The 14194-nt window shown below is 48.2% G+C and overlaps 1 protein-coding gene across 4 annotated transcripts in view; it reads left to right on the forward strand.

Annotated features, from left to right (window-relative positions):
• Positions 1–14194, forward strand: part of RTN4IP1 (reticulon 4 interacting protein 1) — a 56160-nt gene that overhangs the window by 34729 nt on the left and 7237 nt on the right. For 3 of the 4 annotated variants that reach the window (XM_059176970.1, XM_059176967.1, XM_059176969.1), the window contains exons 7-8: positions 2088–2271; positions 6112–6204. In XM_059176970.1, coding sequence (XP_059032953.1) covers positions 2088–2271; positions 6112–6204 — 277 coding nt within the window. Of the gene's footprint in view, positions 1–2087; positions 2272–6111; positions 6205–7745; positions 8727–14194 lie in introns of those variants that run through there. The other variant, XM_059176968.1, reaches the window with a different exon arrangement.

The raw sequence follows: 14194 nt of genomic DNA on the forward strand, positions 1-14194 counted from the left end.
GCTTTTGCTCCCTCTGTTCTGGTAGGAGCATCTCTCTAGCTTGCAGATGCCAGCCTGTTAACTTTTACTTGGTTTTGACCACTTTGGTTACAGTTGACATTTGTAACCTTTGTCTGAAGTTTGGCCTTGGAGTCCACCAAGAATACACTCATTTCTCCTTTTAAATAACAGCTTTTTAGATTTGAATCTTAGACTGTTACAACAGGAAAGGGCTCTGAGACACTTAGGTTCAACTCAATCATGTCATCGCTGAGACACTAAGGGACAGAGGACTCAGGAGTTTCTGCATGCTCAAGGTCACACCACTTTTAAGCGTCAGTGGGAGAGCCGAGTCTATGGCCTGTGTCTGGACTTCCCTTTCAATCAGTGCCTGTTCTAGAATACCAGGCTGCCTGTACGTTTTATTTAAATTAAGTATCGGGGCGCCTGGGTGGCTCAGTGGGTTAAAGCCTCTGCCTTCGGCTCAGGTCATGATCCCAGGGTCCTGGGATCGAGCCCCGCATCGGGCTCTCTGCTCAGCAGGGAGCCTGCTTCCTCCTCTCCCTCTGCCTGCTTCTCTGCCTACCTGTGATCTCTATCTGTCAAATAAATAAATAAAATCTTTTAAAAAAGAAATAAATTAAGTATCATCACGTTTGTTTATTCAAAACTTGCGAATGAAATGGAAACTTAAACTCATGAAAATAATTTTCTGTTCTTTTTTAATGAAGAGAGTAGTCATTGAGTAAAGTCATTCTCCTTTCCTTCAGTTTTTACTTGTTTTTCTTCATTTTTGTTCCATGAAAGGCAGGCTCAAGATCCACAAATTTGGCTGAAGCTGATTTTAGATGTTGACTTCATCCAGATGAATTAGGAAGGGAAAAAGGATTTACCAGAACGGAATCCACGTACTAATTTACTTAACTGATAAGCATACATTTTCTTCCTCCCTTCCTTTCTTCCTTCCTTCTTTCCTTAAGATTTTACTGTTTTTTTTGAGAGAGTGCACAAGCAGGGGTTTGGCAGAGGGATAGGCAGAGGGAGAAGCAGACTCCCCAATGAGCAGGGAATCCCGAATTGGGGCTTAATCCCAGGACCCTGGGATCATGACCTGACCCAAAGGCAGACGTTTAACTGACTGAGCCATTTAGGCATCCTAAGCACACATTTTCTGAGTAGATATTTGTTTACAAAAATATTTAAACGCATTCTTGGTTTTTATCCCCTCTAAGTGAAATGCAGTGATTACAGCAAATTCAGATTAGCTTTAAGGAGTTGTGTGTCTCAGTTCCTCAGTTCATAGGACTGGGTTTTGAGGGCATGTTAGAACACAATTGAAGACTGAGAGCAGATTGTTAATTTGTCTTTATGTTGTCCTGATGCCCTACGTGAAGCCAAAAAGTAGGAGTAAATTCCAGATGAAGAGGATGCTTCTATGGAGGGAATAAAAGCAAATCATTCTGTGGGTGAAAAGCTTTTATACTTTATTTCAAGTATTCAAGTGCACTAAAGTATACTTTGACTTGCATTGGATGGATAGCTTTGCAATTTTCCATAAAGCTTAGGTCAGGGTTTCTCGACCTTGTCAAGCTTGGTTTCTGAACTGTGGACATTGTGGATTAGATAATTTTTGTCTAAAAATTATGCTGTTCTGTGCATTCTGTGTATAAATACCATCCCTGGCCTCTGGGTGCCAGGAGTCCCTTCCCACCACCTCCCCCAATTGGGACAACTAGAAATGCCTCCGGACATTGCCTAGTATGTCCCCTGGGGACCAGAATTGCCTTCAGTTGAGAACCACTTGTTGAAGTCATCCTTAAAGAACTAGAAAAATGATATAATTTTATGACAAAAAAATTAGTCACGTTTTATTTAGTTTGGAGAAAAGCCAGAATGAGTGAGTGGGGGTGCCCTTTTCTCCTTCATCAACGCAAGTCGTGTGTGTCCCCCCTACCCCCGCCCCCCGCTGGATGGCATGGGGCAGCATGGTTTGTGAGCGGTCGAAATATACCCGATCACTGACTGGCGATGGAAAGGATGGGGGGCATTAGAACCGTATGTAAAGACGGATGAGGATGTTTTGATTTGATTTTTCTTTTGATCTCCAGGTTTGATTTCATTCTTGATAATGTCGGTGGATCCACTGAAACATGGGCTTTAAATTTTCTCAAGAAATGGTCAGGAGCCACATATGTGACTCTGGTGACCCCTTTTCTCCTGAACATGGACCGACTGGGCATCGCAGACGGCATGCTGCAGACAGGAGTCACCGTGGGTTCTAAGGCATTGAAGGTAGGGAGGAGAGTCCTGGTGGGTGAGAGCAAGCGGTGCCTCCTGCTTCTGGAAACTGGTTTCCCCCTAGCCAGTTTCTTCTGTCGTGGAGCAGCATGGCACAGTGGCTGCAGTATGGGTTCTGGAGTTGCACACTGACCAAATTCAAATTCTGGTCTCCATTTAGTAGCTGTGTAACTTGCAAGTTACTTCGTGTCACTAAGCCCTGATGTCTTTACCTCCAAGATGACACTAATAGGCATCATCTTGGAGGTAGGGTATCTTCCTTATTGCGTGTCGTAGGATTAAATGAGGTAATCCATGTAAAGAATTTAGTCTGTCTGGTGCATAAAACTTACTAAATATTCAGCTTTATTATTAGCAGTCACCTGTCTTGATTCCATCTGATCCATCTCTGCTTCTTTCTTGCCTCTACTTGGTGGGCTTCACTCTCTTTTACCAGTCTTAACACATACAGGCTCTCGTGTGTGAGTGCGGAGGCTTTATCAAGACCAGGTAGAGCCAGCTGTGTTCGTGGTAGCCGCATTGGGATGCACCAGTGATTTCTAGCCCGGGTCCTCCAGACCTGTAGAGGTCCGTGGGCATTTTTTTGAATTTCAGAAACTGAAAGGAAATTGTGTTCTTACTTTAGTAAGACCACAAAGGCAAATAGAACCATCATGCTTTTTCTAGTATTATATCAACTTGTCCTAACACTGGACTTCCCTTGTGAATCAGACACTCGAGCTGTTGATGGCATTCTGGGTGTTTCTGAGTCTCAGTCAGTCTGCCTGACTCTGCTGGCTGCAGCCCCTGTTACCAGAGCTAGAAGGAGCTCCATCCCGCAGCCGGACAAAGGCAGTGTGTTGTGGGCCTGGAGGACGAGCTCACAGCAGCCACGGCCGCAAGGACCACAGCAGAGCCTGAGCGCGCGCTCTAACACCAGAGCCTGTTGTCCTTGCGGTGGGGACAGGCTTAGGTCGTTTCATGTTATCCACTCTTGGCAATTCTAGATCATCGGCTTGAAATCTGTATTAGTGTTGAAACGGTGTAAGTGATAGGCAAAAAAAAAAAAAATAAATTCTATTTTTAAAAAAATTAGACAAAATTTTTCAGAGTCAGGAAAAAGACTGGAAGTTTCCTCAGTGGGTAAAAAGGTTGTGAGTCATTATGCCAAGCTAACCAACACCTGCTGATCTGTATGTCTGGAACGAACCACTCGGTGACTACCTTCAGCGTCTTCTTTATTCTAGAAATTAACTTGGGGACCTTTTTGAGGGTGAAATTTAGGACTTTGGCCTCTTGAATTGCATGGACTAACGAAATACTTAGAGGGCTGTGACAGTGGAGACCACCGCGCCATTCTTAGGAAGGGTGTGTGTCACTACAGGTGAACAAACCAGGCCCTGTACTCGAGGTTCTTGATTTTCATCTGATTTAGGCGGCAACCGGAAGCAGTGGCCACAGGGCGCTTTGGTGCGGAGAAAGGCTGCTTAGCTGCCCTTTGTCTCTTCTTTCTCTTTTCAGAAAACCCAGGCTTCCAAATATAAGTTTAACTTTTCTTTAAGATTTCATAGTTTGTACTTCAGTGAGACCTCTTACAAGTTAACCTTCTGAGTTGTCCTCTGAGAGTAAAACAGGCATCTTCTCTTTCCTCCTACTTGAAAGAGGATAGTGGTAATCTCATGTGAAAACCTTTTAAGTAGTTTCTGATGTCTTTCTGAGAATGTGCACAGTTTAAAGCCTCATTGTAATGCTCCAGACTCCCGCCTGCTTTGGTTTACTTTCTCCTGTAATGGCTTGGAAAAAATACACAGGCCCTTTAGAGCACAGTATAAAAATTCTGCTGTTGCCGACCAAAAAGTTTCACTTTACAGGGCAACACGCTATAAAGAATTATAGACATGGCATTTTTGACCATTGCTGTTCTTTTCTTTAAAACCCTAAACAGTTACCAGAATGTTTTAATTGTCTGAGGCCAGGCCTTAGGGAGAAGTACACGGACAGGTCTTTTGTGATTGTAATTATTGGGGCCTGCTGTTCGCTTGGGTTGCCTCACTGCCTTCAAATGGTACTTTTTTTCCTTTTGTTTTTTAATTTTATTTGCCCAGAGCAGTGCTCCCCAACCTCTTTCTTGCTGTGACACCCATAGAAAATTGTTCACGTTTGAATAGAGGTTGAGGCTGTTTTGGGCTGAGAGCGATCTCCGGAGACTTCTGCCAGCCCAGGCTCTGTGTTGCTACCCTGTGGGCTGAGGGGACTCAACCTCCTGACACCTAATCTAGGGTGCGATTGGCTCTCTTTGCAGCTGTGGTCCCGGCATAATTATTAATGATGACTCCTCTAACTCTCAGAATTATTCCAGGATAGATAATAAATTGCACGTCACTCATCCAAACCAGTAAGCCATTCCTGGTACAACCATTGCAAAGTTCTGCCCAGAGAGCAGCTTGGTTATGTCTGTCTTCCTACGATCTGAAACTCTCAGATTTGGTGCCCCAGCCTTTCCTCAATAAAGTTTGTTTCCAGCACTAGATATTTATTTATTTATTTATTTTTAAAGATTTTATTTATTTATTTGACAGAGATCACAAGTAGGCAGAGAGAGAGGAAGGGAAGCAGGCTCCCCGCTGAGCAGAGAGCCTGATGCAGAGCTCGATCCCAGGACCCTGAGATCACGACCTGAGCGGAAGGCAGAGGCTTTAACCCACTGAGCCACCCAGGCGCCCCTAGATAAGTATTTATTGAATAATAAATATAAATATTTATACAGGTGATCCTTCCTATGTATCAGGCACTTTGCATTCATTCTCATTTACTCCTTCCAACAACCCCGTGAGCAAGGTAGTGGTCTCACCATTTTTTAGGCCAGGAAACTGGCTGAAAGAGGCAGCTTGACCTAAAAACACAGCTGTTGAGCGCTGAACTAGAGTAGCAAGGGAGTTCCCTTGCACTTGACCGCGCTCAATGCACCTCACGCTGAGGGATTGTGAGATAGGCAGGTGCAGGGAGGGAGGCCGCGTGGTTCTGGCAAACCCCATGCCTCTGGATAGCCCCCATGTGGTGACGGTGAGTCGGGCAGGTCATGGAGGTATGTATCCTGGAGAACCTCAGTTCAGTTGTTCCTTTGATAATGGCCTGGCCTACTTTTTACAGAAAGACTAACAATTGAAAGTGGGTATGGCAGTAAAGTGGTCATGAGCCCTCTTGTAGAAGATTTTTGCTTATTTTTATCTGGAGACCTTTGTCCCATAATAGATTCGGTGATGTGGGAGTTCGTTATACCTGTAGGGGGAAGACCCAACCATGATGCGAAAGGAATTTTACACTTTGTTTTACCCTTAAAGCCACTCTATTCCAGAAAAAAAAAAAAAAAAATCTGTGATCAGATTTCTTGTCTAAGATCCTATTTTGGGGCCTTACTGCCCCCTAAGCAGACTTGAGGTAGGTTTAAAAGCTCTTCTCTGGTGCCTCCGAGCTTCATTTAAACCCTAGGAGAGAATGCTGAGAGGTCTTAGCCTCTAATTTCTCTGAGGGAAGGAATTGAGTGTGTAAGACTATTTAGACACTCATTTTAAGGACGGCTTTCCTGTGCTGACTTGCTTGTCATTCACAATTTGGTAAAAAAAAAAAAAAAAAAAAAAAAAGCCTGTGTTCACGTGAATATATCTTTGTTTATTTATGAGTGTCCCCTCTGTCGGTCACCGTGCTGAGGTATTGGGCATAGAGCTCATTGTTTCATAATGAGGAGGAAATTGGTTTGTCTGTCTTAATTACCCAGAAAATACTTTCACCTAAATTTGCATTCCATGAGATTTTATCCTTTTTTGTATTTGATGTGTTTTCTTTTCTTCTTTTTAGCATTTCTGGCAAGGAGTCCATTATCGCTGGGCCTTTTTCATGGCCAGCGGCGTGTATCTAGACGACATCGCGAAACTGGTGGATGAGGGAAAGGTAAGTGCGGGCGCTCGGATTGCTGGAGCAGCTGTTGGAGGCTTGGCCACACGCCCACCAAGCCTAGTCTGCGGGAGCTCTCTGGGGGCAGGTGTGGTCCATGCACATGCTGTTGTCCACGGCTAAGTTTAAGTGCTGTATTTTGGTTCTGTCTCCATGGGAATCCTAGTCCTAGACGGCTACATCTGAAAAAGAGCCCACACCATCTGGTTCAGCCCTCTTAGTTTATAGGCAAAGGGGCAGGTCCAGAGAGCTAATGTGATTTTCTGAAACACACTTAGATGGTTCGCAGAGCTGGCATTTACTGCTGGGCTGCTGATATTTTGGTAATGATCCTGAAAAGAAGGCACCACCAAGGTAATGTCTGCACAGAGGTCCAGACACACTTGTGAGTTAACAGAACTGCTCCGGAGCATCTAGAGTTCAAGGGTGAAGCTGCTCTGGAGGGAACCAGATTTCCAGAGGAGCCCAGTGAACAAATACTCTGGAATCTCAACTCACACAGTACTGCACCAGGACTCGGGTCCCCAGGTCTCCTGTTCACCAGCTAGTGTAACCCATCTGGAGGGCAGATAATGGTACATCTGAGGTCTGTCGGAGAGGGTCACTGCATGGGATGTCGGAGAGGCTCTTGGAGATCTTGGTGGGGCCCACTGGTCAGTGTTTCTGACGGCTCACGTCTGTCCTGCACGGACTCTGTGGGGAAAGGACTGCTGCTTGTAGTTGGATCGTCCCATTTTGGCTGTCAGAAGGCCTTTCAGACCATTGTTTAGTTTGGTTTGTCATGGTCTTAATAGCCCTGACATTCTCTCTCTGGAAGAATAACCTAGAAAGAAAACTCCTAGTCTGGTGCTGATGTTTATGATTTTATTAAGAGACTGTATGAAATTATAGGGTAGAGACCCTTACAGGCCATAGAAGGTTGCCTGAGGTTGTAGGTAAAATGATTCTCATTTTACAGATGAGAAAACAGGCTAGGGGGAGAAAGGGACATGTTCAAGTTGCAGGAGTGGGACCAGGATGTGTACTTCCTGACTCCCAGCCCCGGGCTTTTCCCTCTCCAACCTTCAGCTGCATCCTTAGTGCTGGAGGCTGATCTGCGGCGTTAGCTTAAATTGTCTTGTCCTTGGCATTTTACGATGAACGGGGCAAGGGGATGGAGTAGGGCTAGCTTTGCCACCGTGTGATCCATACAGGGCCGCTTGGAAAGAGCTGGGCTGAGGTGGGCTTCCTCGTGCTGGCACCTGCCCCTTATGGCCCATTTCTTATTTCCACCCTAATTTTGGAAGGAAATGTCTTTAGGACCTACTGGCTGCTTTTTGTGCATTTAGGTTTTTTAATTCACCATAGCCACGGACTATATGATAGAAAATGGCCTGCTACCATTTCCTAAATTTTGTGGTTTCAAATTTGGGTGCCTTTTCTCAGACTTCTGAGTCTTAATGTGTGCCAGGTAGACGGTCTCGGCCTTATTGTGGCTGTTTCTAAGAGCCTCTTTAAGGTTCTTCTTAATTGCTGTAGGATGCTTATTTTATTTCCAGGAAGAAGGAAGTGAGCTCTCATTAAGTACCATGGCCCATAGTTTCACATGCTCTTTCCTGTGACTGGAGCCCCGCGGTGAGAGCCGTCCCCACCCTCCAGCAGCACACTGTGCAGTCGTGCCCTTCCCGATCTCGGCTCCAGGCCGTCCACGGGCTTACCACGACTCTCTTGTATTCAAAATATTGGGACTCGCGCTCTCTCGACCTGGAAGTTCCTATTTACGCAACAGAGAAGAGAGGAGACTTGTGTATATGTAACTATTAAATTCAGCAGATAACTGGCAGAATGGCTACAAGAGGACAAGGTGGAGATAAAGATGCCCTTGATGTGTCCCCAGACGAGGGTGAGCGAGGGAATATTCTTTTGGCCTGGCCAGGGTTATTTGGGTCCAGGAGTCCCCTCTGACAGTGAAGGACTCCGGAACTGTGGGAGCTGCTGTGTTTGGGTGCCGTGAGCAGGCCAGCTGTCTTCATGTGCGTCCTGCCTCATTGTGGGTGCGGGAAGGTGCTGTCCGCGCTGGGAAGCTATAGCAGATAGCCAAGCACGTCAGCTTCTCTGGTGTGTGGCGCGTAGAGATTGTTAAATGGGGTGAGGACATTGAGATTCTTCTAAGCTTTGGCTGAGCACTTGGTGAGTAACGGGTACCTGAGAGAGGAGCTCGGGTTATTTCTGGACAGTGTGAAGCCACGAACCGAAAGAACCTACTCTTCTGAAATACTTTAAGGTTCAAAATCGAAAAGGTAGGAAGAGTTATTTCCTGAAATCTTTCTTTGACTCCTGTCCCTCAGTCACGGAGCTTGTCTTGTCAGACACAATCATTGTTAACCAGTTTCTCGGGTATTCCAGAGGGTATCTAGAGGGCAGTGACCGAGAAGAATGACTTAGAATTATCACACTGATTGGATGGCCTGCTACCAAAATTGCCTACAGTTATTTTTGCATTTTTCGTCCCTCGGCACAATAAACATTTCTTGTTTTCATACTGTGTAGCAAACTTTTTTTGAGTTAGCACGTGCAGAGATTAGAAACCAGAAAACTTAGCGCATGTCTAGTTTTGTTACCTCCGCACACCCCCATCCTGCCTTTATGTCTCATGACAGCCCCATGAATCAAGTGACAAGTTCAAGGGCTCAGGTCTCTTGACTTCTAGGATAGTTCCTTCAACCACCATTTCTATCTTTAAGAGTGAGGCAGTAATAGTTAAAAAAAATAAATCCCTCATACAACCTTCATTGTTTTTGCTTGCTTAAATAGCCATCTAAACATTTAGAAAGGTGGGGTTTGAATTCTATCCACAATAATCTTCCTGTATTTTTCAGTGTCTTTCAGGCCTGAGAGGAGGCGGGAAGACAGATTCTTCAGGCTAGAGTCAGCTACTGATAAGAATGACCAGGCTGTGAGGGAAGATACGCGTGCATATGTGCTTGCACGTGCACGCATTCCTTTCCTCTTGCTCCTATAGCCAGCTGCCATCAGTGTGGTGGCTGGAAACCGTGCAAACTTACTGTCTTCTGGTGCTGGGGGCCAGGAGTCTAAAATTGGTCAGCAGGCTTGTGTTTCTTCTGGGGGTGGCCTGGAGGGGAGAACCTGTTGCCTGGCCTTCTCCAGCTTCTAGAAACCAACTGTATTCTGGGTTTAGTCTTGAATGACTTTAACTTTAGCTTCCATCATCCTGTCTCCCTCCCTCCAACTGTCCTGTCTCCTCCTTCTTCTAATGGCCCTCAGGATTACATTGGGCCCATCTGGATAGCCATGCCCATCGCAAGATCCTGAACTTAATCATGTCTCTGAAGCCCCTTTTGCCCTATATGTTATCTTCACGGGTTTGGGAGATTAGAATGTGGACATCTCTGGGAGAAGAAAACTTGAAATACTGGTTGTTCCAGAGGAGAACTAGATGGCTGGGGATCAAGTATGGGAGGGAGAGTTTTCCTACAAGGAAAACCCTTTTGTCTTTTCAAGTATGTTTATCTGTATACATATGTTCTTCATGTAATTATGAAAGTCCTTTGATGTCATGTTCGTAACATTCACAGATCTGTTTAAGTTCCTAGGTGACCAGCCAAGCTTCTTGGTTGAGTGATGATAGAGGTGACCTCAGTTTGTTTCTTTCTTTTAGCCAGCATCAGAATAGTTCCTATGTAACTTTTTTGAATTCAATTTAAAACGTTGACAGAGGGCCCACGAGCTTTGCCTAGTAGGGTGAAAGATGTGGAGAGAGATGGGTTGGCCACACTGAGTGACCTTCTGAGCCGTGATGTCCACTGGAACTTCGTGCAGTAATTGAAATGTTCTCTGTCTACACTGTCCAGTATGGTAGCCAGAGGTCACATGTGGCAGTTGAACATGTGAAATGTGGCTGGTCCAACTGAGAGACCGAGTTTTCCATATTTTTTTTCCCTTCGGCGAATGGAAATAGCCACATGCAGCTAGAGGTCACCGTTCTGAGTGCTGCCGCTCTGGAGAAACATGAAACAGAAGTTGGGAGGCGCGCAGTTTCCCAGGCCCTTCGTGAGATGTGAGGCCTCCCTTTAGCAATGAATTACGTTTTCAAACTTTGAGCTCCTTCTTTGCAACTGGGTTTTTTTCCTCCATAGAGAGGATGTAGTGATGAGGGATGGAAGGCCTGGGACTCAGACACACAACCGGGACCTCATGGATCCCATCACTCTGATGCTGCTGCTATTTTCTCTAGTGTTGCTGCTTGTTTCTGTGAGGAAATGTAGGTCAAGTTTCTCCTCTCACCTGGCTGGAAGGAGTGCCTTTCTCAGGGGCACCTAGGGACAAGTCCCGGATGCTTTCCAGAATGGGCACATTTCCTCCCTTGGGGAGTGGCTTCCATTATCCCCACCCCCACTCCCTTCTTACCACCTCTCTTCCAGCTTTGAGTTTTCTGGGGCCAGAAAGTCCCAGAAATAGCAAAGTCCAGCAAAGCCCACTTCCTTTTGTCTTCTCATAGCTCCTTAGTTGAAGCCCCCTTCTGCCTGGGGATACTGACCCTATCTCAGAGGTCAGGGGGCGTGCCTTTCTCGGAGGTGTGCCACAGCTATGTCTCTGCCACCCCTGGCCTGGGTCCCTGGTGCCCGGCACACGTGTGTGGACTTGACCTTCTGCCAGGAGCCCTCAGGTCTGCCTTGCATCTGTCACCTGTTCCTCTCCCTTCACACACCTCACCTTCATGGATCTGCAGTTTTTGTGCCCAGTGGAGACGGAGGTAGAGGGTCTGGGGAAGAGGGGGACAGACCGTGACTCATGCTTCTGTCCCCAGACTGCAGTAGTGCAGTCAGTAGTCCTGGACCCCAGCTTTGCCTCCGGGCCAGAAGCTCTCACCTGCACGTCCTCGGAGCCGTTAGCCACTTGCACTTCGGCTTCCTGATCTATCCAGCGGGCTCGTGCGGACACTTAGGGCTCTTTGAAGCTCTACCGTTGCGTCATTCTTGCTGGGCAAATGGGGATTGAGGGGAAATCTCTCTGCCTGCATAGATGGTGTCGTCCTGCCCCTCTTCCGCAGAGGGGTTCTCTTCCCTTTTCCCTCTGAGCAGAGAAGGCGCGCCCCGCGGCTGGAAGCAACAGTAGTCCACAGCCGCACTGGGGAAGTTGAGGGGCCTGTGGTCCCTGTGTTCTCATAGAAGGGACGCCTGGCAGCAGGCACCAAGTCCCGGGGCCTGGCGTTACACAGCCTTTGTCTAAGAAGGTAAGGAAGGCACTGCCGGGAGGGCCCGAGTGGGGCCCGGGACCAGGACGAATGCCGTTGTGGTGAGTGTCCCCCAGTCTGCACAGGCCCCAGGCCTCCGCGTTGCGGGAAGTGCCCCGTGCTGAGCCTGCCCGCTTTATAACGGGGCTCCCTGTGCCGGCTGGGCTCTAGCAGTGTCATCACATAATGTCCCCACCTCACTGTGAGTAACCTTTCTGTCCCCTCGCTGGATTTTACCTCTGATCTCTGTCCGTGGCAAACAAGCACTCTGGGTCTGGGGTGAGGCCGTGTGTAGACACTGCTTCATTATCCAGTTAATCTCCGTTTGCTGGCGCTATTCAGCCGGCTGCAGGGTCCACCTGCTTGTTAACAGAAAGCCTTCTTTTTTCATTGTCACTTACGGGAAGAGCTGAATGACTCATTCCGGCCCGTCAGCCCTCTGGGGTTATTCGCCACAATAGGCCTGACCGGCCAGATTGAAGTGTGTGGTCATCGCACGCTGGCTGTGTCATCAGTTCAGGCTCCGGTGCTGCGGTCAGAGTTCTAACGTGAGCAGAGCTGGACCAGCCTGGGCTGTTCATTCTCCAGTGGAGCAGGGGGCCTCCAGGTCCCTCCTCCGCGACCCTCTGTTAACACCGGGGTTGGGATGCTCTCGTTACGGGTGTTCACAGCTCAGTGAGAAGTGGATGTCATTGCCTCTTTCTTGCCTTGGTTTACCCTCGGCGGCCTATGCCATGTATCTGCTCTGGGTCGGTGCTTGGCACTTAGAAGGCAACACCTGGTCAGTCCTTGTGGGATGAATGAGTGTGTGTCTGCTACGAGTCAGGGACCCGAAGATCAAGGCAGAAAGCTGCAGTGATGCCCACGCCAGTGTGCAGTAAACTCTCCTGGAAGGCTTCCAGAAAACGCATGGTCTCCACCCCAGCCCCTAGAGATTCTGATCTGGTTGTTCTAACCAGGGACCAAGGACTCTGCATTTTCAGCATGCAAATTCAGGTGATTCCTTCTTAGATAATTAGCATCCAAAAAAACAATGTCCTGGGGGCTTTCAAGGGAGTAATGGGTTCAGGAAGTTTCCTGCAGGATGTACGGAAAACAGCTTTAGTGCATTCTGTATTTACCAGAGAAGGCATGTAGGTTTCATTGGACGGGTCAGCTCCGATGTGTTCGTAGCAGCTGCGGTGTGGAAGATTCTAAGGTCATGCTTAGCTTGCCGGGGAGGGGAGGACCGTGGTTAATAATCGGTGAGGCCAGGTGCAGATGGGAGCGGGGGCCTGTGTGCTGTGCACCTGCTGTCTCGGGGGCCTGGAGACTGGGTGCTCTGGCACGGTCTCAGCACAGGGCAGGCCAGCCAAGAGGCACACCGTGATAAATCATCACAAGCCTTGGCCGCCTTTCCTCCTTTCATTTTTGGGATTGGATGTAGAAAGCAACCTGAGATACCTGACAAACCCAGGGGGGGTTGGTGAGAGCACAGACTAGGGGCGTGGGTGTGTGAAATTGGGTGACTCTTTTCACTCTGCGCCCTAATTTCCTCTTCTGTAAATGCAAATGGTAAGAGTCCCTCCCTGCTAGGGATGAAGCGAGGGGAGAGGCAGTGAGAGTCCGGAGCGCTCCTGGCACATAGGACAGTGCGTGTTAGTTGTTATTGCTCCCTGGAGCTTACCGTGATTTGTGGGCAGAGAATTTTGAACTCTCTGGAGAAGGGAACTTTTGGAGTCAAAGGCGCTCTTCTGGTGACGGGGCTGGGAAATTCACACAAGAGGAGGGAACATTGGGGGCCTCCGAGCCTGCCAAGGACAATTTTCCTCTTGTGAAAGGAGAAGGTCTTGAAACGTAGGCATGAGCTTGGGCCCGCTCAGGACGTCTCCCTGTCCGTGGAGCTGCGGGAGGCAGGCCGCCGGAGGACCCAGGGGACAGTTACAGATGTTCGCTTGTAGCTTTGAAGAAGAGTCGTTCTGTTGGATTTCTGCATCTGGAGAGGGTGCTAACTGGGACCCACGTTCAAAAGGCAGCACTGATGATGCAGGAACAAGAACCAGCAGCATTCCAGCCTTTGAGCTGGTGGAGGTGGCTGTCCCGTAAATTCTAACCAGCTGCTCAGCCAGTTAGCACACCCCCCAGGACAGCTACCTCCCGGGACAGGTTCTCCTGAAACCCAGAGAGACCACGTAAGACTTGCTTCCCAGTTATCTTACTGGTTTTCATCAAGTGACATCTCTCAAGCTCGTGTCCTGTGCTCAGGTTGCGCTGAGCATGGGGGGTGGGGTGCGGGTCCCGGAGAGGCAGCCTGGACCACAGGTACTCAGACTGTGGCTGAGTAGATCTGCCGGACTTTTAACAGATTCTTTTTAGAATCTGTACGTGGCCTACAAGGGGCCTACAGAGATCCAGCCAGCAAAAGCTCGGTGGCCCCTTTTGATGTTCACCCTACATGACAGGGTGGCTAAGCCGTGTGTGTCGTTGGCCAGCTAGGTCCCGAGCAGCCCTGAGAGAACACACTGCAGACTGGAGGCTCAGACAGGGCATGGGAGACCCGGCCTGGAAGGGTGGGAGTTGGAAGAGCGGCAGACACAGCCCGTTCAGGCAACAAGTAGGCCGCTTCGTAAAGCGTGAGGGCTGCACGAGGGCCAGGGTGGGGAGGTGGCGGCCTTGGAATGTCTGGGAGCTGTGGAAGGGCTCTACGTAGGAGAGTGACACAACCAGCACAGAAAGACTTTAGCGATGGCCAGGGCCACCTCAAGGACTCGCAGT

The sequence above is a fragment of the Mustela lutreola genome, chromosome 6 (genome assembly GCF_030435805.1).
Source record: "Mustela lutreola isolate mMusLut2 chromosome 6, mMusLut2.pri, whole genome shotgun sequence".
NCBI lineage: Eukaryota > Metazoa > Chordata > Mammalia > Carnivora > Mustelidae > Mustela > Mustela lutreola.